This window comes from Ursus americanus, chromosome 24 (assembly GCF_024610735.1).
Source record: "Ursus americanus isolate L20-20 chromosome 24, mUrsAme1.1.p, whole genome shotgun sequence".
NCBI lineage: Eukaryota > Metazoa > Chordata > Mammalia > Carnivora > Ursidae > Ursus > Ursus americanus.
In genome coordinates, this window is record NC_142150.1 from 8,199,742 (window position 1) to 8,223,938 (window position 24,197).

Below are 24,197 nucleotides of genomic sequence, written 5' to 3' on the forward strand. Positions count from 1 at the left end.
CTTTCATTCCCTCCCATAATTCCGAATTGCATGGGGGCGGGAGAGATGTGATCGTTGTTCAAAGCAGAGCCCCGAGAAAATCCACACGCCTGGGCTGCCGAGAACTTGCTGAAGAGGCAGAGAGACATTTTTAATTGGCTGCATCTCACGGTGAGGCTGGCAATTTGACATAGGAGAGGTTTTCAGAAAATTGCTAAACCCTAGGGAATTGTCCCAGAATAAAAGAAAATCATCCTCCTGTTTATAACACAGAAGCAAACTCCACATTTTGTTGCCATTTCCGGGTTTTCATGAAATGTGTGAAGATTGCAAAGCCCATCGTAGCACAAAAGGACTGACTCTTCAGCAGTTTCATGGGTTTTGATGTTCCTTCCAGAATTTGCTCTCCTGTTGTCTGCTTCCTCTGGAACCCCGTTTCCTTCTCCGTTAGCAGGGAGAAAGCAGCTCAGCAGACTGATTCTGGAAGCCCGCTCTCCTTTGCCTCTTGTTCCTCCTCCTCACGCCTTCCCCAGTTGACAGCAAGATTCATGACATCATTTGCAGTGAGTTTTTCAAAACCGCTCTGTATTTTTTTTTTTGAAAACTCCCTCTATTCTAAAGAAAATATCCAGAAATACACAAGGTGCCACTAAAACACGTATTTATTGCCTCTCCCACCCCACGTATCAGAAATAATAAGGCATTTGTTACAGGTTAGACTTTTAATACTTTTCTTCCAAAAGTGTTTTCTAACTTTGGGTAAAAACTATGATCACTTCCGAAGAGAAATACTGCCCGACCCCAGCGAGGGGATGATCGGGCAAGGGTTTCCGTCGAGCAGGAGGACGTGGCAAATGCTCGAGGCTGGTGGAGGTATATGGCGCACTTTTCACTCTTTCTTCTCCACTTGTTGTGTTAGGCCTCCAAACCCAATACCTGTAGGGCCAAAATTTTTGGCGTAGCAAACTGTGAACGAGAGCGGGGTGAAAGGGAGAGAGAATGGGTTGGTTAGACCATCGTTGCACTTCCTGGGGTCTGGACACCGCCCTTTCACCTGTGAGGGGCATCCTAGCGATACATGTATTCATAAGGCAACTTGGAAGTACATTGAACTACATTGACTCTTGATCTGCTGATAAAAACTGTTCACACTTCTGGGCACTTAGGACTAAGTGTTCGCAGGCATGACTCATTTGAGTCAACATAAAATGGGCCCTGCTTGCCTGCCCAGCCTCGTCCCCTCCTACCTCTGCCTCCTTCCCCACACCCTAGGCACATGGAACTACCCGCAGTCCCTGAAACGAACCGCGGTGCCCTGGCTGGGGTGCCATTGCACGCCCTGCTCCCCGTGCCTGGAATGTCCCCCCCGCCAAAGCCCGCATTCACCCTTCAAGACCAGAGGAGGCTTGTCTTCTAAGAAGCCTTGGTAAGACCCCACGCTGCTCACTTGCCTCGGTGTGCTACCGCACTGGGTGCTACTAGACCTTTCCCCCTGGCAATGCAGTTATCTGTCTACGTGTCGGCCTCCGCTGGCTGCAGCAGCATTTTAGGGTTTTTGGCCTGTGAATGCTGAGGACCCTCCGTGTCCTCCGCTGTTGGGAGAAGGTACCTCCCGTGGGACAGTGTGTTCCTTCGCACTGTGTCTCACCGTGGGCAAAGCTCTGGCACCCTGCGGTCTTGATTGGGAATGGCCTCCCTCTTCCCCTCTCCCATGGCTCCTCTCACCCCATTCCAACACACACACTTGGACACCTTGGGACCCATCATTACGTGCAAGGGTAGGAGGACCCCACCGAGAAACAATAGGCCCCGGAGAGGCTCTGAGGTTGAGGACACATTGCCTTGGCCCCAGTGCATCCCCTCCTTTCCGTAGCTTCAGAGGAGAGCTAACCTCGCCCATCTCTCCACAAGACCAAGGGATCGTGGAGGCATCTGGGGGTAGAGCTGTGAGGACCAGAAGGAAACGCCAGTTTCTTAGTCCTGTCCCTGCAATCACTAAGTGATACACAACATTAGAAACAGAAACGTCAGGAAGGGAGGAGGGAGAGAGCACGAGTGGGAGTGAGGGAGCGAAAGATATAGATACGTCTCGATAAACTAAAGAGAGGTCAGACTCTCTAAACTAATGACTATTGTGTAGTCTAATGAACTAAAGAGAATTCATCCTGCTCCAGTCACCCGTGACTACCACTCAGGTAGACAGAGGGCATTTGAGTTTTCAGAAGGGAATGTGGTGCTGTTTATTGTGGCCTGTGGCCTCTTCCAGGACCGGAGTCAGGACACTGCTTCCTTCTCGTCCTCTCTGCCCTCAAGCACCCAGCTGCCTTGAACCACTGAGCATCTGCAAGCATCTGGTCCCCCCTCCAACATGCTGCAATGGAGAGGACCAAAGCTGGGTCGGGGGGTGGTTTTGCTCTCCATCCTGAGAGCCCAAACTCTGCTCGGCCTGAGCAGCCATGCCTCCTGGCAAGCACAGGCCTCTTGGCTGGACGCAACTTACCAAACTCTAAGGGTACCCTCCCTGGGAAAACATCTCAAGAGAGTCCCCAAAACCACTCACCTTTGCAGTACAGTTCCCCATCTTTGTCAGTGACGTTCGTGGACTCTAGACTCTTCCCACAGATGGCGCAACGAAAACAGGTCTTGTGCCAAGGCTGAGGGGTGCAGGAGAGCGGGAGAGCTGCATTAGTGTGGGGGCAGCGTTTCTGTTTCCATGGTAAATCTCACCAGCAGCGTATGAAGGAGTGCCACTGTCTTAACCACTCACGTATCTAATTGACCCCAGAATAATTTTTCCAGGAGACCGGACAAAATGAGATGCTATGGATTTGGCCAGCAATTCTCAGAATCCCTACAAATAAATTGGTCAAAGTGATCACCATATGTATTCCTTCAGAACAGACTAAATAGAAAAGGGCTTCCCCCTTCAGGAAAATCAAGGAATAAGGTAGAGAGAAAGGAACTCGGACTTGGGGCACTGAATATATTCATTTATACTGAATATAAAGTTAAAGAAGAAAAGAAGTGAAGAAAGAAGGCAATTAGCCAGGTAATTCAGCTTTGCTAGAACTCTGTGTATTTCTCACGGAAGAGAGTCGCATGGCTTGGATTGTCACAAGATGGTCTCCTTCCGTACGCCGGCCTGTCCACCAGGCATGGCCTGGGGGTTCTCATACATCTTCATGTAGCCGGTCATAGGCTGGAGACTGCCCTCATATTTGAAGTCAGGCACTGTCCACGGCTCTTATTTCCACCCCACTCCACTTCAGTATAAGCAGACTTTTCTTTTCCTTCGTTGGACCCAAACCCTTTGGTGAATACTCTGAAACCAGAGCTTGTAGAGCAAGTGTGCGGTACTGTCTCGGGCATTGGGTGACCCCCAATTGCCAAGAGGCTTGTGAGCAAGGATGCTTCTCGCTGCTGTGAGGTGTCTGCTCTACCCATCACTGGTGATCGAGTTATGCAGTGGTGACAGGCTCACAGGGCTGACACCTTTCTAGAAGGATTTTGGACACTGAAGGAAGAGAGGGTCGTGAACCTTTGTATCTCTGAGCTTCTAGCTAGGTGCCTCCCGCCTAGTGGACTGAGGCTTGTTGCATTGAATTGCACCAGTTCTAGCTTCCAAGGGCTCTGCCGAGTGGCAGCCACAGCCCAGGAAAGTGGGTGAGGTTGGGTGGCTCCTCACGTGGCTCTTGGGAGCAAAGGAGGATAAGGGGCCTGGCTCCCACCTGCCCGCAGTTCCTACTCTCCTCTCTCATTTCCTCCGGACTGATCCTGTGCAGATGAGCAAGGCCCATTTGGCTTACATGGCAGCCCTTACCTTGCCACCTCCCATCACCTTCTCGGCAGCATAGACTGACTTTCCGCACCGGGGGCACTTCTCCGACTCTCCGAACTTCGCAGTGAACTTGGAAGGGTTGCTGGTGGTGGCTGAGCGTGCAGCCTTTGGGGACCTGGTGGGAACAGACAAATGAGTGAAACTTATAGACCTTGTTGGCCAAGAGGACTTAGCTGTGTGACCTTGAGCGAGTTATTTAACTTCTCTGAGCTTCAGACTCCTCATCTGGAAGAGGGGGCTAATCATGGTGCCTCCCTCACGGAATTGTTGAGAAGGGTTGATGAGGGGACATGAGGAAAGCACTTAGAAGTCTGAGTGTCTCCTGGCATGGAGTAAGAGCTAACAAACCTAGCTGTCATTGGCTTAAATCTTTCCTTTCTGTCGCAAAGCCTTTAGCAAGTGTTCTATGTGTGTTGGCTTGTGTTGTTGTCGTGTTAGTATTGTGGCTAGTGTTTAGATTTTCTGTACCATCTCCAAGCCTACCAGTCTGCTCTGCGGAGTGAGTTGTGAAGATACCATAGAGCAAGATGGGATCTCAATAGCTGATAGTAAACCACAGTCCAATAGACTGACGCATTCTTGTCACAGTTCAGGTTGTCCTCCTGCCTCAAAAGGTCACCTGTCCCCGTGTGAGCAACATCTAAGACAGAAGCACAGGAATCCCCCCCTCGTGTCCATCTCTGTTGGTGTTTCCTTGTACGTTTACCGCTCGCATCTCATCATAACCTCTAAGATAGGCAGGGCTAGTTGGAGGAGAGCAAGGGTTGGAGGGGAACCTGCCCACGGTCAGGCAGCTCATGGCTGGTGGAGCTGGGACCAAACCCCAGGTCTGTGGACTCTTGTCCCTCTTGGCTCAGTGTCACAAGGAAGCCCTAAAAGAGAAGAGTGGGCTTCGGGCAATGCGTGGCCAAGAACACGGTCGGTATCTTTCTTCACTGAACAGTGTCTGGTTGGGATTGAGTAATGAGAAAAATTCAAATGACTTATCATACATCCTTGCATCATTTTCCCGGGCTCTACCATGGGCTACTCTCTTTGGAAGGGGCCAGATGACTCGTTAGATGGTTTAACTGCTGCTCTCTGGGGGAGGCCCTCCATGGGCCACTGCCTCGTGTGGGCCTTTCTGTCTAGCCCCACTGTGGAGCTGAGCCCGGATACCAGCTGGCCAGACAGCACTGGGGGCAAGTGGCTGTCAGTCTGTACTCAGTTCCAGGCTGGAAGTCAGCGCGATCATCAAGACGGTAGCCCAGCCTGGTGGATGGAGGTTGTACGGCGTGCTAGCCCAGCTTCCTTGATCGTGCTCGGGGAACGTCAGCACGGTGTTGTCAGGGGGCAGCTAGGGAAGCCCACAGAACAGTCATCATTGATTGTTTACTCCTGAGGCCCATGGCCCTCCCTGCAGACCCACCCTCCCTGTGATGTGGACATGAGTCATCTCACAACCCGAGGGAAGAAATCTTTTAGTGACAAGCCCACAGCAAATAGCCACTGCTTCCCTGCCATATTTATGTGATTTACACAGAAGCGCTCAAAGGGGGAGAAAAGAGACTCCATGCAGTTTTAGCAAAGGTTAAACAATGGAAAATCTGTACTTTCTGGGTTTTCTCTTGATGTGCAAACCAAGAGCCATGGTGTAAAAGTAATTGCCCTTTAGAAAGGCAGATAATTTGAAGACAGTCTTGGAAGAGATGACACATTGTTAAAACTTGGTCAGACTGAGGATTCCTATTGTTGGCAAGTCAACAATAGAGTCCATTCTCCCACTTCCAGAAAACGTTGCTATGGGAACAGAATGAACTGTCCCGATAGCTGGGGCTCTACTGGGCTGGGAGAAGTGGGGCAGTAACTCACTGTTGGAACTGGAGGCCCAGATGTTCGCCTGTGTCTGTGCTGAGGCAGCCGGCGCCTTGTCCGTACCCGATCCCCTTGGGGCCATACCTGCGCCCATAGCAGGTCTTACAGTAGATCTCCGACTCGTGAGCTGCAACCGTGGTGCTGTCCAGAGCCTTCCTGCAGGCCACTGCCGAGGAAGGGAGGGTCAGGGGGCTGGGGCCATGGTTCCTCCCCCATCCGAAGCCCGGATGCCATGCTCAGAGCCAAGACACCCAGCAAGAGGGGCTCTCTGGCCAAGAGCACAACTTTGACTCCTGACCAGAGCATTCTGAGCTGTGGATTCCACGGCACCCACCCCGGATTTCACAGGTGAGGAAACTAGGAAGCAGGAAAGGGACAGCTAGAAAGAGGCGGAGGCCAGGAGCAGAACCAGCTGTGTGGTCTTGGACCAGCTAAGAATATTGTCCCTGAATCCCAACAACCTGAATCCCTGAGTGTCTCAGCCCACATGACACCAGGAAATTGTTTGTCTGTGTGTGTGCGGGGGTGGGTAGGGGATAAGGCACTGAGGCTGGGGATGAGTTTATTTTCCTTAATCGTATCAGAATCAGGGGTGAACAGTTTACTTACCATGGCCTCTGAAGAACACCGTGATATGCAAGGAGACGGTTACCACTGAAGCTACTTTTGATCCAGTTTTGGGAGTGGGAGGTGGTGAAGGGGTAGACCTTCGGCTTATGTTGGCTTAAGCCCCCGGTCACTGTATATTACCCAATATAAAGTATCCCCCATAATACAAAGTATATAAGACAAGCCTCCATTTTCCAAAAAGAAGACATATAGGAAAGGGTTTTTTTTGTGTGTGCCAATTTGAAAAAATACACTTTTTACATCTAAAACTAATCATGTACTATATGTTGGCTAATCAAATTAAAATAAAAGAAAATAAACTTTTAAGGATGTAAATGAAATTATTAAAAACCTACTTATGATATTTGATTTAATTATAGAGGTCAGTGATATGTCGATTTGGAGAGTTTCCTTTCTCTAACCTCATACAAATTCAGGGAACGACTGTATCCAAATTCTTTCTCTGCATCTTCGCAATCAGCATCTCTCTATCACCAGTGTCTTCTGGAGGCAGCGCACTGAGCTCTCCAGCTCCCCACTTCTGTCTGCGTTTTTGAGGGGTAGCCCTGTTTGTACCGGAGCAAGAGGCTGTCACCTGGAATTTATATCTCAACCAGAACTGCCTATTAGCGTAATATTTGGGCAGCTTTAAAGAATATATAGAGGGGTGCCTGGGTGACGCAGTTGGTTAAGCGTCTGACTCTTGATTTCGGCTCAGGTCATGATCTCAGAGTCGTGGGATCGAGCCCTACATTGGGCTTGGCGCTTGCTGTGGAGTCTGCTGGAGATTGTCTCTCTCTCCCTCTGCCCCTCCCCCCACTCATGCTCTCTCTCTCTCTCTCTCTCTCTCTCTCTCTCAAAATAAGTAAATAAATAAAATCTTTAAAAATATATTTGTAGGATTTCCATAACTTAATAACTTGCTGCATTGCTTTGTAACGGTGACTCTGAAAGATTGTTTATGGTGGTACTCACTGCTTATAATAGTGCGGTCGTAGCGCCAAGAATGAATAACACACGCGCATTCAATTTATTTGCCTCCTTTTTTGTTTTTAACCAGTTCAAGTGACCTTTATAAGCAATCCAGCTTTGAATGAAGTTGTTGCAGGGTAATATGTCTTCCTCAAATAGTATTTTATTTGAAAATGTGAAGTAATTGAATGTGAGAGCGGGCGAAGACAAGGTCGTGGGTGAGGGGCTGGTGGTTGTGTGGATGGCGAAACGAATGGGAACTCATTAAACAATTATGTCAACGTCGTATGTGTTAAAAAAACTCTCTGTAAAACAAAAAATGAGAGACTCCTATAGCATGAGATGCTTTATAAGGCTTTGAACACAAGGCAAACCCTTTTTAATGAGGAATAATTTGAGGTGAAAAATGCCTTACATTTGAACATATATATTACCTATCTCTACCCTTCTTGTTACTATCAGCTACAAGCCTCCAGAAAAACATCTCCAATATTCATTGATATTCTAGGCTCTGAGTTCCTTGAGGTCAACACTTGTATTTTAATATCCTCAGAACATAGCGTGGGGCCTGGCCCAGAGTTAGTCCTCTGTAAACGTTTGTTGAATAAATGAATGAGTGAGTGGATAAATGCACGCACGCACATGTCAATAATGGCCAGTGACTCGTCCATGATTCTACCCCAGTAAGTTGCGGAGTCATGACTGGTCTCAAGTCCTCTGACCCCTGCTCCAGTCCATCCCTCCAGGACTGTGTATGACCCCTCATTCCTGGGCCCTTCCTATGGCCACACCCCGGGTCCTGACCAGCTTTCATACACAGGCTCTGCTCTAGCCACTCACCGTCGTGTACGTGATGTGTGGTCAGTGCAAGACACACACCGATTTCAAACACTAAGTACAAACAAAAAAGAATATAAAATATCCCATGAATAACGTGTATGTTGATTACATGTGGGAATTATAGTTTGGGATATATTGGGTTAAATGTTTTAAAATTAATGTCGCTTCTTTATACCTTTCTAAAAATATGCCTACTAGAAACGTTAAATGTATATATGTAGCTTGCATTCTATTTCTTTTGTTCAACACTGGTAAAGGGGATTAAGATTTGTCTAGAAGTTCGGAGAACACTGGCCGGGGGACAAGCTAAGGTAGGCTTTGCCTATTTATGACAACTACAGGGTGGCCTATAGACAGGCAAGTCCTGGGGTGATAAAATAGAAAAGCAGGCTCCACTCTGGGACCCTTCTGTCCACTACCACAGAAATGTGTGCTGCTCAGATCCTCATCCCACCCACGAGTTGTAAGGAAAATATCAAAGGGTTAAAAGGGATGTACCAGCAAATGCTCACATCTCTTCTACCATGGCTCCATTGAACAGGACATCTTCCTGCTACCTGAGGAAAACAAGACACCCCCGACCATGGCAAGGTTCCCTACCACATCCTGCTCTCTCACTCAGATATTAAAGTTAATCCGAGGAGAATAGAGGCCCGATCGAGAACCCTAGTTTTCATCTTCTGACAACCCGTGTGGTGGGTACCGTCATCTCCATTTTATAGATGGGGAAATTGAGGCTCACAATGGTGAAATCACTTGCCTAAGATCACACAGTTATTATGTGGCAGAGCCCAGATTCAAACCCTAGTCATTTGTACTCTAATTCCAGTGGTCTTTCCATTGTTTCTTGCGCCTACTCCTTTTAAAGAGCACTAACTGTTTTTGGACAAAAGCCAGAAGGTTATAGAAGGGACTCTTGAGCAATGACTCTGGATAATTGTAATAATAATGATGAATCTGATGGATGTGTATGATGACTTAAAAATAATTACCCATTGGGGTGCCTGGGTGGTTCAGTCGGTTAAGTGTCCAGCTCTTGATTTCGGCTCAGGTTATGATCTCAGGGTTGTGGGATTGAGCCCCGCATCAGGATCTGCCGTGCTGGGCATGGAGCTTGCTTAAGATTTGCACTCTCCCTCTCTCTCTGTCCCTCCCCACCTCAAAAAATAAATTACCCATCATTAGAACCCAAAACCTTAGTAATCCACCAACCCAGTTACTCAGAGCTGTGCTTCTCCCTGCTCTTCGATGAGAATTCTGTTTGCCCTGGAAGGTAAGAGATCATGGAAACTCCGGCCACAGGTAAAACATTATTATTTCTGGCAGTTTAAGGACAAAGTGCCTCTATGCTTTAACAGATGGAGCCCAACCCTTGAAGTTCCGTGTGAAACCGTTTGGGGCAGTATGATGCCTTGTGGCCACTGGGCTAAATCATGGCAGTGGCGTGGGGGACCAAGTGGGAAGGAGGTCTGCCAAATGTCCAGCAGAGCTAGCCCTTAAGCCAGACCTACTAGACTGAAGCAAGGAAAGTAAGTGGCCAAAAAAAGACTCTTCTCCCAGAACTGGACTAGGCATTGAAAACTCTAGAACGAAGTCATGTTGAAGGGGTGGGACTGAGGGTCTGAAGGTACAGGTTCTACTCCTGGCTCTGCTATGGGTGCTTAGAGATAAGAACTGATTTGTCCAAAGTCATGGGTCAGGCAAAGCCAGACTTCCAGGTGGACCCCAGGGTTTGTATTCCCCTCAGTTTTGACATTTGTGCACCTGTGTCCAGCAGGTGATGGTCAAGATTCCCTTTGTCAGGCTCCTGGTGCCCAGGCCCCAAACTCTTCCCTTTTGAACGATTACAGAATTGGCATATTTGCCCCTTGCCTGACACAGATTCTTTCTTTTGGAAGGACCAGTTGCAGCTGGCTTCAGTAACACTGGCCAGTGGGAACAACACAGAGCCAGATCCATGCTGGCTGCAGATAAGCGATGGCTTCCTTTCTCTGCCAAGTCACACTTTGTAAATGTTGCCACGAGGTCAAGGTTTTCACCGTGGTGGCAGCTGCAAGCCATCTTGTTCTGACTTTGAGCCGCAGGGTAATGGCCTCTGAGTTGGGCAAGCAGTTGGCGAGAGGGTGCCCAGGAGAAGGCCATCATTTTAGGTAGGGCCTTAAAGTGATATTTCTTTTTTTTTTTTTCAAGTAGGCTCCAATCCCCAGGCCCAATGTGGGGCTTGAATTCATGACCCTGAGATCGAGACCTGAGCTGACATCAAGAGCCAGATGCTTAACCGACTGAGCCACCCAGGTGCCCCCAAAGTGGTCTTTGTATTAAGTGCCCAGGTGCCGCTGCTGCTGTCGGTCCCAGGACCAGAGCCTGAGGACCACCGATATACAGTATCTGTGGCTAAATGTGAACTTTGAAATGGCCTCTGGCTGTGGTGGGGCCCGCATGGTGTTCACCCAACTCACTGCAGTGGAAGCAGGTCTTGTGGAAACTCCTTCCGTTGCACTGGATTTCTTCTGCGTGGTAGACTGTCTTTTCGCAGGCGCCACATTTTGCTCCACCGCCCCAGTTCGGCATCTTGAAGACCCTCTGACCAAAGTCAAGTCTAACAGGATATAAAGCAAATACCCTAAATGTAGGTAATCTCAGGAGTGAGCCACTGCCTGGTAATACTGTGGCCTCAAGACCAGGATCCAGCCCCAGTGTGTTTGGTGGCTTGTTCATTCATTCATTCATGCATGCATGCATTCATCCATTTGTTCAGCAAATAGTTAATGTGTGTATATCACTGAATAAGCTTGGAAACTCAGATGGCTTTGAGCAATTCACTTTACTACTTTAGGACTCACTTTCTTCTGTTAAATTTCAGTAGCACCTGCCCTTATGTACCTCACAAGGTTCTTAGAAGTAATAGATGATCTAATTTTGTGTATATAAAATTATATATAAATATTAAATATGTTTTTGCATCTAAGGTTTTAAACATTCCATCACAAGTGGGGATAATCTTTCAAGAGAGATTTGTCCTTTCTAAAATATAGATCCTTTACGTCTCTGGTTAAGTTAATTCTGAGATAACATATGATTTTTGGTGCTATTGTAAATGGAATGGATTCCCTAATTTCTCCTTCTTCGGTCTCATTATTCGTGTATAGAAATGCAACTGATTTCTGAGCATCGATTTTGTATCCCACCACATTACTGAATTGCTCTATAACTTCTAGTAATTTGGGGGTGAAGTCTTTTGGGTTTTCCGTATAGAGAATCATGTCATCTGCGAAGAGAGACAGTTTGACTTCTTTGCCGATTTGAATACCTTTTATCCCTTTTTGTTGTCTGATTGCTGTTGCAAGGACTTCTAGTACTATGTTGAATAATAGTGGCGAGAGTGGGCATCCTTGTCAAGTTCCTGATCTTAAGGGAAAGGCTTCCAGCTTTTCCCCATTGAGAATGATATTCGCTGTAGGCTTTTCATAGATGGTTTTTATGAAATTGAGGAACGTACCCTCTATACGTACACTCTGAAGTGTTTTAATCAGGAAAGGATGCTGTATTTTGTCAAATGCTTTTTCTGCATCAATTGAGAGGATCATATGGTTCTTGACTCTTTTCTTGTTGATATGATCTATCACACTGATCGATTTGTGAATGTTGAACCACCCTTGCATCCCAGGGATGAATCCCACTTGGTCATGATGGATAATCCTTTTAATGTACTGTTGAATCCTATTAGCTAGGATCTTGTTGAGAGTTTTGATGTCCATACTCATCAGGGATATCGGTCTGTAATTCTCCTTTTTGATGGGGTCTTTGCCTGATTTGGGGATCAAGGTAATACTGGCCTCATAGAATGAGTATGGTAGTTTTCCTTCTGTTTCTATTTTTTGAAACAGCTTCAGGAGAATAGGTATTATTTCTTCTTTGAATGTTTGGCAGACATTGAAGAAGACACAAAAAGATGGAAAAATATTCCATGCTCATGGATTGGAAGAATAAACATAGTTAAAATGTCTATGCTACCTAGAGCAATCTACACTTTCAATGCCATCCCAATCAAAATACCAATGACATTTTTCAGAGAACTGGAACAAATAGCCCTTAAATTTGTGTGGAACCAGAAAAGGCCTCGAATCGCCAAGGAATTGTTGAAAAGAAAAAACAAAGCTGGGGGCATCACACTGCCGGATTTCGAGCTGTACTACTAAGCTGTGATCACAAAGACAGCATGGTATTGGCACAAAAACAGACACATAGACCAATGGAACAGAATAGAGAACCCAGAAATGGACCCTCAGCTCTTTGGGCAACTAATCTTTGATAAAGCAGGAAAAAACATCCAGTGGAAAAAAGACAGTCTCTTCAATAAATGGTGCTGGGAAAATTGGACAGCTACATGCAAAAGAATGAAACTTGACCACTCTCTCACACCATACACAAAGATAAACCCCAAATGGATGAAAGACCTCGATGTGAGACAGGAATCCATCAAAATCCTAGAGGAGAACATAGGCAGCAACCTCTTTGACATCAGCCACAGCAACTTTTTTCATGACACATCTCCAAAGGCAAGAGAAACAAAAGAAAAAATGAACTTGTGGGACTTCATCAAGATAAAAACCTTCTGCACAGCCAAGGAAACAGTCAAAAAAACTAAGAGGCAGCCCATGGAATGGGAGAAGATATTTATAAATGACACTACAGATAAAAGACTGGTATCCAAGATCTACAAAGAACTTCTCAAACTCAATACATGGGAAACAAATAATCAAATAAAAAAATGGGCAGAAGATATGAACAGACACTTTTCCAAAGATGACATACAAATGGCTAACAGACACATGAAAAAATGTTCAAAATCATTAGCCATCAGGGAAATTCAAATCAAAACCACCTTGAGATACCACCTTACGCCAGTTAGAATGGCAAAAATTGACAAGGCAGGAAACAACAAATGTTGGAGAGGATGTGGAGAAAGGGGATCCCTCTTACATTGTTGGTGGGAATGCAAATTGGTACAGCCACTTTGGAAAACAGTGTGGAGGTCCCTTAAAAAGTTAAAAATTGAGCTACACTATGATCCAGCAATTGCACTATTGGGTATTTATCCCAAAGATACAGATGTAGTGAAGAGAAGGGCACCCCAATGTTCATAGCGGCATTGTCCACAATAGCTAAACTCTGGAAGGAGCCGAGATGCCCTTCAACAGATGACTGTATTAAGAAGATGTGGTCCATATATACAATGGAATATTACTCAGCCATCAGAAAGAACGATTTCTCAACATTTGCAGCAACATGGACGGGACTGGAGGAGATAATGCTAAGCGAAATAAGTCAAGCAGAGAAAGACAATTATCATATGGTTTCAGTCATTTATGGAACATAAGAAGTAGGAAGATCAGTAGGAGAAGAAAGGGAAGAAGAAAGGGGGGGTAAACCGAAGGGGGAATGAACCATGAGAGACTATGAACTCTGGGAAACAAACTGAGGGCTTTAGAGGGGAGGGGGGTGGGGGATTGGGATAGGCTGGTGATGGGTATTAAGGAGGGCACGTATTGCATGGTGTGCTGGGTGTTATATGCAGGTAATGAATCATGGAACTTTACATCAAAAACTTGGGATGTACTGTACGGTGACTAACATAGTAAACATTTATTATTTAAAAAAAAAAGAAGTGGGGACAATCTATGAAAATGGCATCTCTTCTTACCTAGCTCAGTGCTTCTCAGATCACATCAGATCCGGCTCTTCTGCAGATGCCGTTTGGTAGAAGTGGGCGAGGCAGGAAATTCTGCATTTCTAACTGTCTCCAGGCAGTGCTGATGCTACTCATAGGGGACCACCCTTTAGGTAGCAAAGCCTTAGTTAATCTTGCTGATAAAACATCTGTAGATAAAATCTCCTGGTCGGATGTATTCCTCCCATCCCTTAGATCCAGGCAATAAGCTGTAATGGCACTACAGTACTCAGTAGTCTGGAAACCTGCCTCCTGCTCTCAGCACTACTGCCTCTGGCCGTGGGCAGTGAGATGGACTTGCATGGCTTCTCTTCTGTCTGTCTTCCCACCTGTACTGTGAAGAGAGTCATTCCTTCTCTTGTGTGTATAGAGGAGCAAATGACTCCATGTGCAGGAAGGTACTTGGCAGAGCCCACAGTGCCAGGTGTGATCATAGGAGCCAGGAGATGATGCTGTGTGTCCTCCCACGCCCTTCCAGGACATTCTGCTGCAAGGAGCGGCTAATAGTCACAGCCCCAGGCCCTCATTGTCTCCTCACGATAGCATTTGTGTGAGAGATACCAGACAAGTAGGGGCATCAAAAAACAACTTTCCCTTTCTTTTTGCGCCTCTGCGTAAGTATGAATCCAGTTGTCAGTTTTCCCAGAGCAGAACTAAAATCAGCCATTGATACTGTGTGAAATTTCTGAAATCATGCCAGCTCCAGGGGGCCGAATTTTCTCTGAGATCCTTTGGTTTCTAAGAAGCCTGGTATGTCATCTCGTCACTGACACTGAGCACTATCAGTCCCTTCCAAGTGGCTGCTTCTGAGCTTCTCTTTCCCTTCTGGGAAGCCAGTCACCTTCTTATAATAGTTGGCGATTAACACTAAGCCCTCCTGGGTCAACTGGTCCGGCTTGTGCCTTCCAGCCTCATAACAAAGTCAGGTTTTGCTAAGAAACAGAAGGTAAATAGCAAACAGACCACTGAACCTGATACCAGAACCGAAGGGAACATCTCTACCTCAGTGTCCCTGTAAAGAGCTTTCCCACTAATAAAAACAGTGTGAGATTAGCCAGGAACATCCTATCCTTCCTCTCATAGAAGCAGGCTCTGCTTTTTATTCAGTAAAATTTTAGAAAATACACTTTTAACTTTTTTTTTAAAGGAAACATTTAGTGCATCTATTTCTATAGTTCAGGTTGTTTAGTCTGGAAGAAAGAATAACGGATTTCGAAATGAAAGGCTCAGGATCCAGTCTACATGCATTTATTTACCATGCATTTATTACCTACCTATCATGTGTCAAGCACTGTACTAGGTACTTGGTGATGGATCAAGGGGAAGGAAACTTATAAAAATAAGTAATTTGTGTCACCTAGAATGAGAAGTCCACATTCTAGAAGAAGAGGCAGGAACCAGAATACTCCACACCAAAGAAGAACCTTATGAGAGTACCGTGCAAACTCAAAGGAGAGTATGGTTACCCACGTTTAGACTGGGGAAGAAAGCAGTGGTTGCTGGAGGGTTACAGATGGCATACCCAAATGAGGTTTTGCATGGTGAATAGGAGTTTACCAGATAGAGAAAAGGAGGAAGGACGTTTCAGGAAGAGAAAAAAGCACACAGAAAGGCATATCTTAATATCTCCTAAAAGAGCCCAAATTGTTTATTTTTGGCTCCATTGAAAATTTTAGGTCTCTACGGTTGGAATAGATTTTCAAGATTGACGACCACCCCCCCCCCCGATTTACAAACCAGTAAGGCAAAAGAAGTAAATGTTTGGGAGTATTTTCTTAGCTAATTTCTTTTGCTAAGATTCACCCTTCTCTGATTAAAGATGATACGTTCTTTGGAAAAGAGTAGCATAACATAATTTTGTTCAAGTTCATTTTGATCCTGGATTGTAACATAACATAGAAGAGAAATGTAATATGTATCTGGAATAGGACAGTGACACTTGTGAAATTAATGAGATGGAAAATCTCAGTGAAAACAAGCCTAGGTCAAATTTCTTATCTCAGATCTTTGGTGGGGATCTCATTGGCATGTTCTGCAAGTTAATGGTAGCCAGAGATGGCCCTTGGGAGGATGTGTGCGTGTGCATTCAGCAATTGCCTACAAATGATACTTTTCAAAGTGAGGATAAGATTACAGATAGGTGGTGGGGCGCCTGGGTGGCACAGCGGTTAAGCGTCTGCCTTCGGCTCAGGGCGTGATCCCGGTGTTATGGGATCGAGCCCCACATCAGACTCCTCTACTGGGAGCCTGCCTTCTCCTCTCCCACTCCCCCTGCTTGTGTTCCCTCTCTCACTGGCTGTCTCTATCTCTGTCGAATAAATAAAATCTTTAAAAAAAAAAAGATTACAGATAATACCTTCTTCACAAGGTAATGGACCCTAGCACAAGTTATTTTTTAAGTGATCATAAAATATCTGACATTCATATATTAGGACTTGAAACCCAGAATAGAAATCTGTAAGCATTTTATTAAACAGGTGCTGAGAGTTCCATTTTTAAAGTTGGAAATGTAGCTATGGAGGCTAATCACAGAAGATGTCTCTGATTTCTTCTTCCAATGCTCAAGGGCCAAAAGGCAGAGGGTGTTGTAAAACATCCTGAATTGGAAGACATGGTTTCTGATCTTGACCTGGAGACCTTGAACTCGGGTGAAATATGATGGAATTGAAAGCAGTATTGAGAAGCTAGTCACAGGCAAGGCATCGTTACCCCCTTTACTCAGGTTATTCAAATAGCACCAATCTGCTAATTAAATTACCGTGATTTGAAAGCACATTTAAGTCCTGGCTCACGTACATAACCTTTTCCACCTCCGGCATTGCTCTGGAATTCCTGTGTCTCAACACTCCTCTAGCCAGGCGCAGAATGTGAGTTTATACTGGCAAGATACCAAGGGATGGGTCATTTGTTTATCAGCGTTGCCTGGCACAGGCAAGGGTCATTGAAGGTAGGATGCCAAATATAGGCCTGCCCGTCACTCAGCCCCATCCGCCACCTGGGTCACAGTCTCCATCACATCACCTGGCATTACTCCCCGGGGCGAGTCCTGGAGATGGCTGCGTTGTCACTGATGAAGTCGAGGGTCAGGATAGAAATGAGGGACAATCTGGGGTTCCTGAAGATAAGATAAGACTGCAGGCTTCACTACGTCAGCTAGGAAGAGGGTGGGCTCCAGACTTTTGGATACCCAGATCCCAGTGAGAGACTACCTGTGTCAATTTCTTCGCGAATTATACTGTGGGAACAGTTATACGGGGCATGTGCCATAGTGGGTTCTGGGAAAGGCGCTGGATCAGACGCAGGAGGCCAGCATTCTAGTTCCGTCTCGCCTCCTCAAAGCTGTGTGATCTGGGGAAACCGGCGAAGCTCTCTGAACGTCAGGAACCTTTCTCTAGAATGGGCATGAGAGTCTCATCTGTTCCACTATTGCTGGGAGGATTGAAACAGTTCAAGTACATCAAATTACAAAGTTAAATTTGTAAACCGTTGGGTATTCTAGAATGTGCGAACTAGTTAGATCTGCAATAACTCTGAACTGTCACGGATCAATCTGAACTTTTAAAAGAATAACCGTGCTGTGCGTGTCGGCGCCGTCTTCCTACTCCAACACTCACTGTTTCTCTGCCTGTTGCTTATCAGCTATGGCGCTGAAGGGTGATCCCTTGGGGGAGTTAAAATGGGCGCTGACTGACTCAGTTTCTTCTTCGTAGGGGTCCATGAAAGAATGTGGGGGGGGGGACCCTTAGGCCATGACTTTGAGCAGCAGAGACTTTTAGTGACAATGCCATTTTCAGCTCAATGTTGGTTCAAGTGGTCATCCTTTTAGATGCCTGATTCTGTATAGCGAGTTAAATTGTCTACACTGGCTGAGACCAAGATTTTATATCATAGGAGCATATATCTGGAGTGGAAGCGGTAGTCATTACCAATCTTAATAATGTTGTTATTGAAGCTGAAGTGTGTGGAGTCCCCTGGGCCAGGCACTGTGGTTTATCTCATTCCGTCTTCACAGACCTTCAAGGTAGACACTATGACAAAAGTTGCCTTTTGTAACTTTTGGGAAAATGGAGTCTTAGGGAAATTATGTTGCCCAGGGTCACATGGCTAGATTGAATTAGGTCTCCGATTGGAAGGCTGTGTTCTTATATTAATATTAGCTACTATTTACTGTTTACCCTGTGTTAGTTGCTTTGTATGTACTGTCTTTAATACAACAGCCCCACAGAGCAAATTTTGTCATCTCCATTTTGCAGATGAGAAAACTGAGACTCAGAGAACTTGAGTGACTTGTCTGATCACACAGTAAGTGGCAGAGCTGTAATCCAGACCCAGGTGAAGCTCGTTCTATATCCCATGTCTCTGCTTACAACACGCTGGAGAGAGGATAGGGTCAGCACCTCCATTAACCAAACTCCCAGTCGATGGGAACTGGGATCTGATCGACCCCATTGTCTCTGCATGGGACAGAGAGTACTCATGGGTTGGAGTATCAGGGAACCTGAATTTAATTCAGTAAGTATACGGAGAGAGCTCTTTTGAGGCTGGAGGGTTCCCTTTCACTGTTGACTTTAGCTCAGCTGGGAATGGTTGCCCATGTGACTGCAATGTTGTGAAGCCCCTTCAAGAATCCTTCAAGCCCTGAGACAGATGCAGGGACCTGAACAGTGACTAGAGCCTCACCTTGCAGACATGCTGCCCAGTGACAACCCCCTCTCAAACACTGCCTCCTCGCTACTCCCTTAATCCAGGTGGAAGAGATGATGCAGTGTAGTGCAACAGCACGGGCTTTGGAAAGAACCAGGCCAGGGCTCAAAAAATGCTCTCTGCTGGGCTTTGGGCTAAACGCTTGAAATCTCTGAGCCCAGTGTGTCCTGTCCTCATGCGTGGAAAGACAGATGAGAAGGCTTGTCTTCAAAGGTTGTTTCCAGGTTAGATAAGATCATCATAATAGCCAAGGCACTAAATATACAAATGTGTAATACATCACAGGTGTCTAATAATTTTGTTGCTTTCCTTATTACCATTCTTACTGTTATTATTTTATCTTCAGCTTTTTAAATCCATTTTCTCAAAACAAGCAAATCTTTCCGGGCTTCTTGTCCGTGGCCCTCGTGGCTCAGACTGTGAACCAGCTCCGTGTCTCAGCCTTTGGAGCGCGTAGTACCGAGGCGCAGATGCAGCCAGGTCAGGAAGAGAGCTCCCTCGGGGTGGGGATCGGGGTGCCTGGTGCCAGAGATGGCATGTCACGCAAAGTCCTAAGCCTGTGCCCCAGGACAGCTGCTTCCTCGCTTTGGCAGCCCTGGTGCCTAACACCAGCTGACCTCGCTGGCGACGGGGACGTGGAAGGGGAAGCAGCCAGCCTGAGCAGAGTCCTCATGGCCCAGGGAGAGCATGCCCTTCAGCTCCCCCCATGGCATACTCAAGGTCAGTGGCCTCGTCCTGCGCTTCTGAACAGATGAACGAAGTCCCTTATCCAGAGGCCCTTCCACAAAGCCTGGGAAGCCGAAGTTGCTTATTCCCAGCACAGAAATAAGCCCGAGTGTTGGCTCTCGTCCCTTAAAACTCCAGGTAGACATACCTGCCCGCCAAACCACAGCTGTGACACGCGGGTTACATTGCACCTTTCCTGAAATTATCTTGAAGTGTGGCCGAATTTTACTTTCAGAAACTCACTTTGTTCTGTGTTGGCCCTTACCATGTGTTTTTCAAGAGCACGCTGCGCCCTGGTTTAGATCCTGGCTCTGCCACTTTCTCGCCACGTGACCCTGAGTAATTACACTGCTTCCTTGAGCTTTCGTTTCTTCCTCTGAAGAATGCCCTCTCATGGGACAGTCAAATAAGCGAAGATTGTCCCACGCCAGCACAGGGCAGTAAACAAGCCACAAATTGCGCTCAATCCTTTCCCACGATGAGGTCCACACTGAGGCTCAGAAAGGCTCCCGTGCCCCGTGGCCTTCATGACCATCACTGCCTCCCCTCCTGCTTTGCTTCACTGCAACGAATAACTGCAGCTTTTCACATTCGGAGCCATCACACTTCCCTCTGGCCGCGAAGCCCAAGCCCGGCGCGGTATGTGCAGACATCTGAGCAGCATGCTTACACCTGGAAGTCTGCCTGCCGCGGGAGTTGTGTTGCCTGTGTATTATATTCCCTGTCTGTGCCCCTCCTCTTGTCAAGCAAATTAATCATCTTCTAACCCCCAGGCACCTTGTTATCCACTCTGACCTCTGGACTTTCTTCATTACACTTGTGCTTAGCAGGAAATCCTCCTGCAGCCCACCGGGCTCGGCCCGGGCCTTTTCTCAAAGGCCCCGCATATTTGTACGGTTTTATGCAGCTTTACAAAGTGCTTCCTGTGCTTTATCTCCTTGGATGCTTAACAAATCCCTTTGGCGTACGTGGCCTTAGCTGAATTCGATTGTCCAGAAAATGGAAACTCAGAGAAGTTGAGTGATGTCCACAGCTAGGGTTTGAACCATCTCAATGACAGATGCTGTTTTCTTCTATTACCTTCTTCAGATTCCTAGGATTTCTGAGTCTGTGTTCTTCCAAGACTCTGTCTCCGGCTCTTTCAGGAGGATTACGGCTATTTGCCTGCTGAGTGATCACGCTCCCTCTTTCCTTCTCTTTCTCTCTGTCTCTGTCTCTCTGTCTATTTGTCTGTCTCCTTCCCCTGCCCCCTGGCCTCTCTCCCCATCTCTAATGGATGGCTTGTGTGCCTGGGCTGCTGAGCACCTGTCTGCCTGGCCAGAGGGAGCACCGGGCCCTGGAGGTAAACTGCCCTCCCTGCCAATACTCAGGCTCATTTTAATGACCAACTCATTCAGAACAGAACCAAAGCCAGGCCAGAGGAATCCCTTATGTTTTCTGGGTCATACAGCAGTTTTATTTACTTTGTGATGAGTTGGGGGTACCCAGCATTGAGATTTTGGCCCCAAAAGTAAACCGAGGACACAGGCTCTCCCTATTTCCCCACCCTTCCCTGCCTCAGTGCTGCCTCTCCCCCCAGCCCAGCCCAGCCCCAACACAGAAGCTGGTCAACACAGGCTCATTCAATTGCATTGAATCGTACTGCAGAAAGGCAAAGCTCCTCAGACCTGTCACCCAACTCCTCCTTCTTGGGGATGTCACTGGCCCAGCGCAGGGATGGGAACAGCAATTTGGGCAGCATCTCCACTCAGACCGTTGCTTAAAACCACTTCTCATTCTCCGTCACACTCATGCCTGTCATTCAAATGCTTAACTGAGACCGGGAGGGAACACTGGGAATCGCCCCTCACCCTCCGCAAGGAGTTCTCCTCCCATTAAATAGAGCTTTTGATGGATTTTTCAGTGTAGCACTGTCTTTTGGGGGTCCTTTTTGGGGGGTTTTGATTAATTTTAAATTATTAGAAGCAAGCCTGTTGCTGAACATCCTTGGAATATAAAATCTATTTTAAACCAGCAAATTTCATTGAGCATTTCCCATGTGCAAGGCAGGGTATGGGGAACTATAGAAATCTGTCATTTGCCCACACCTTTTGAATAGCACAATGCCTTGTATTTTGAGCATTGGAAAGCTGGCTTCAGCTGTATTGTATCTATAACAAACACTTTGTAAGTGTTTAGAAAAATATCACCACTTCCATACTGAGCCTCAGAGAGGAGACCTGAGGGCAAAAAGTTTTCCTGAGTTCCACATCCAGTCATTATGTGGTAGTTCTAGGACTGGTATCGTGTCTTTTGACTAAGACACTAGGAGACATTTCAACATGGAAATAGTCTTAGGCCAAACATTATCGCTTACTCATTTCTCTGTGAGTTTCCCTTGAACCCCCAAATGCTAATCCCCCTTTTAGGAGTTTTTTTTAAACAACTGCTAGGTCCACACCAGCGGGAGCCTCCTCACACACAACCAGCGGGGACACTGGCACCTGGGACGCGAAGCACACCCTTACTCTAGGGACCCTTCTGAGTCCCAACCAGCCACCAAGCTAGCCCACCCCCAGCCCAGATGTCTGCTTTGCTCCACGTACCTGCCTGTGTGGTCTCTGTCGGCTCAACTGGGTACAGGGGCTCTTGTCCTCTTTAAATACATGGAGGCCGTCCCCAGCATTGGCCAGTGGAGGGAAGGGCGGGAGGGAGGCCGAGGGGAGAGGGTGAATGAGACATGAGTAACACAACTGCTATCAGAGGCTGAAAATAGCCTGTGACCAAAGCCCTGAGTTTTGTCCCCCCCGCCACGCCAGCTGTGAGGCCCTTAGAGAACAATATGGCTTGGGTTCTGTTGTAATTGCCAATTGCCTGTGGCACTAAGGGATCAATTTGTGGAGTGTGAATTTCTGATCAAATGGTCGGAAGAGGAACAAGAGCAAAGAAGGATTGTATATGGAAAATCATTTTTCCAGGCTCCTACTCCCCTGACCTTCCTGGAAATCAATGCAAGGTACCTGCAAATGAATCATGAGCCATATCTGGGAGCCCTCTGGAACTCCGAGACACAGGTCACAGACACTCGTGAAGAGAACTCAGAGCTAAAAATAAGAGTGATGGGTGTCTGAAATGATACTCAGATAATCTCTTCAAAGAAGCTTGGAAGGAAAAAGGTCAGTGAATCATCAGGGTCCCGGCACTCCACAGCCTGCCATACTACAAAGAAAAGTTTTCTCTCAAAAGTTTTGAATTACCATGTTCATCATCTTTTTCTACCTAAGAATTTAACGTGGCAGTGTGTCGCATTTATGACAAATCTTGAAAAGCCTCTATGAAACCATGTTTTCTTTGGAGGCCTAATTTCTCTTTGCCTGATATGTACATCTTTTTGGCTTCTTCTTTTCATCTTTTTAGCTTTGATCAAGCATCAAGGACACATATGAATTATAGAATTTGATAGGTGACAAGGAATTCAGGATTTAATAGACTCATTCTTCATGTTGTCACTAAGGAAACTGAGGCACCTAACTCAGGCTGGGTTCCAGGCAGTTGGCAGGTTCCAGATTGAAATTCAGGTCATCCATCTCTCAGGCAGAGGCACTTTACACTAGCATTGACCTGGATGTTGAGGTAGGTGTAGGTAGTATCCAACCAAGAGGTGTACGAAATCCAGCCCTTCGAGTCCGCCATATTAGCCCTTCAGTTACATGCTCACAAAGCAGTTGGTTGCGTGATTGAATATTTCACGGTAAAGAAGGTTGGGGTAATTTCGTAAATATGGACACAGCACCACCTCATATGAGATGTCATTGATCTGCATTTATGTGTAAAAGTATTCATCATAGAAATGGAGAAAGACCAAGTACTCTAGAATGTTAAAGTTAGAAGGGACTTTAGAAGTCTTCTAAGATAGCAGCTTACAAACATTTGCAGGTTTTTTTTTTAGAATAATAATAATACTTTTTTCTATTGATAATCTTAAATGGAACATCAGTATATAAAGCAGATAAAAGAAGAACTTCATTGCTTGAAATAAGTAGGTGGTCTTAGAGTCTCACTGACATAACCTTGTCCTGAATTCCCCAAGGGGGCTTCTAAAATACTTCTTTGGTGGGGTGCCTGGGTGGCTCAGTCAGTTGGGCAACTGACTCTTGATTTCAGCTCAGGTCATAATCTTGGGATCCTGGGATTGAACCCCATGACGGGCTCCCCCTTTAGCCGGGGAGTCTGCTTGTTTGCCTCTCCTTCTGCCCCTTCCCCTGCTCGCTCTGTTTCTCTCAAGTGAATAAATACATCTTTAAAAAATTTAATAAAATAAAATAAAAGACTTCTTTGGGGGGTGCCTGGTTGGCTCAGTCAGTAGAGCATGAGACTCTCGATCTTGGGGTTGTGAGTTCGAGCCCCACTTGGGTGTAGAGATTACTTAAAAATAAAATCTAAAATAAATAAATAAATACAAATAAAATACTTCTTTGGGCAAAATTTAAAAGTCACAAGTGTGACCCACCACTTTCATTTTATAGATACAGATATTAAGGTCCAAAGAAGGGAAATGCGATATATGTAGTCAAATTATTTCTAGAGCCAGAAAATCTGGGGTTGAGTCTAATGCTTCTAACCATTAAAGAAAATATTTTTTAATTACATAAATAATCCAGGAATGCATGTTTATTGTGAAACACTAAATAAGAAAGATATATTTAAGGTAAAATGTAAAAGTGCCCTCCCACAATCCTACTTTTTTTCCCAGAGTTAATAACTGATAATATTTTTAGTTTTACCTAATTTGAGTCATCTTTTAAAAGGAGATTTTAGCCCATTCACATTTATTGTGATTTTGGGTATATAAGAACTTATCCCCTTGATCTTATTTTATGTTTTATTTTTATAATGTTTCTTTTTTTCTGGCTGTATTCTGTTTTTTCCCATGAGGTGAGAAACTTATAAGAACCTCAGCACACT

The 24,197-nt window shown here is 46.0% G+C and overlaps 1 protein-coding gene across 1 annotated transcript; it reads right to left on the bottom strand.

Moving 5' to 3' along the window:
• Positions 1-623: 623 nt before the first annotated feature.
• CSRP3 (cysteine and glycine rich protein 3) lies at positions 624-21,978 on the bottom strand. Its single transcript, XM_045808626.2, has 6 exons — positions 21,839-21,978; positions 10,552-10,691; positions 5,669-5,837; positions 3,800-3,932; positions 2,540-2,633; positions 624-945 (listed from the first exon to the last, which is right to left on the bottom strand). The coding sequence occupies exons 2-6, from the start codon at positions 10,661-10,663 to the stop codon at positions 869-871; spliced, it is 585 nt and encodes a 194-aa protein (XP_045664582.2). The 5' UTR covers positions 10,664-10,691; positions 21,839-21,978; the 3' UTR covers positions 624-868.
• Positions 21,979-24,197: the final 2,219 nt, after the last annotated feature.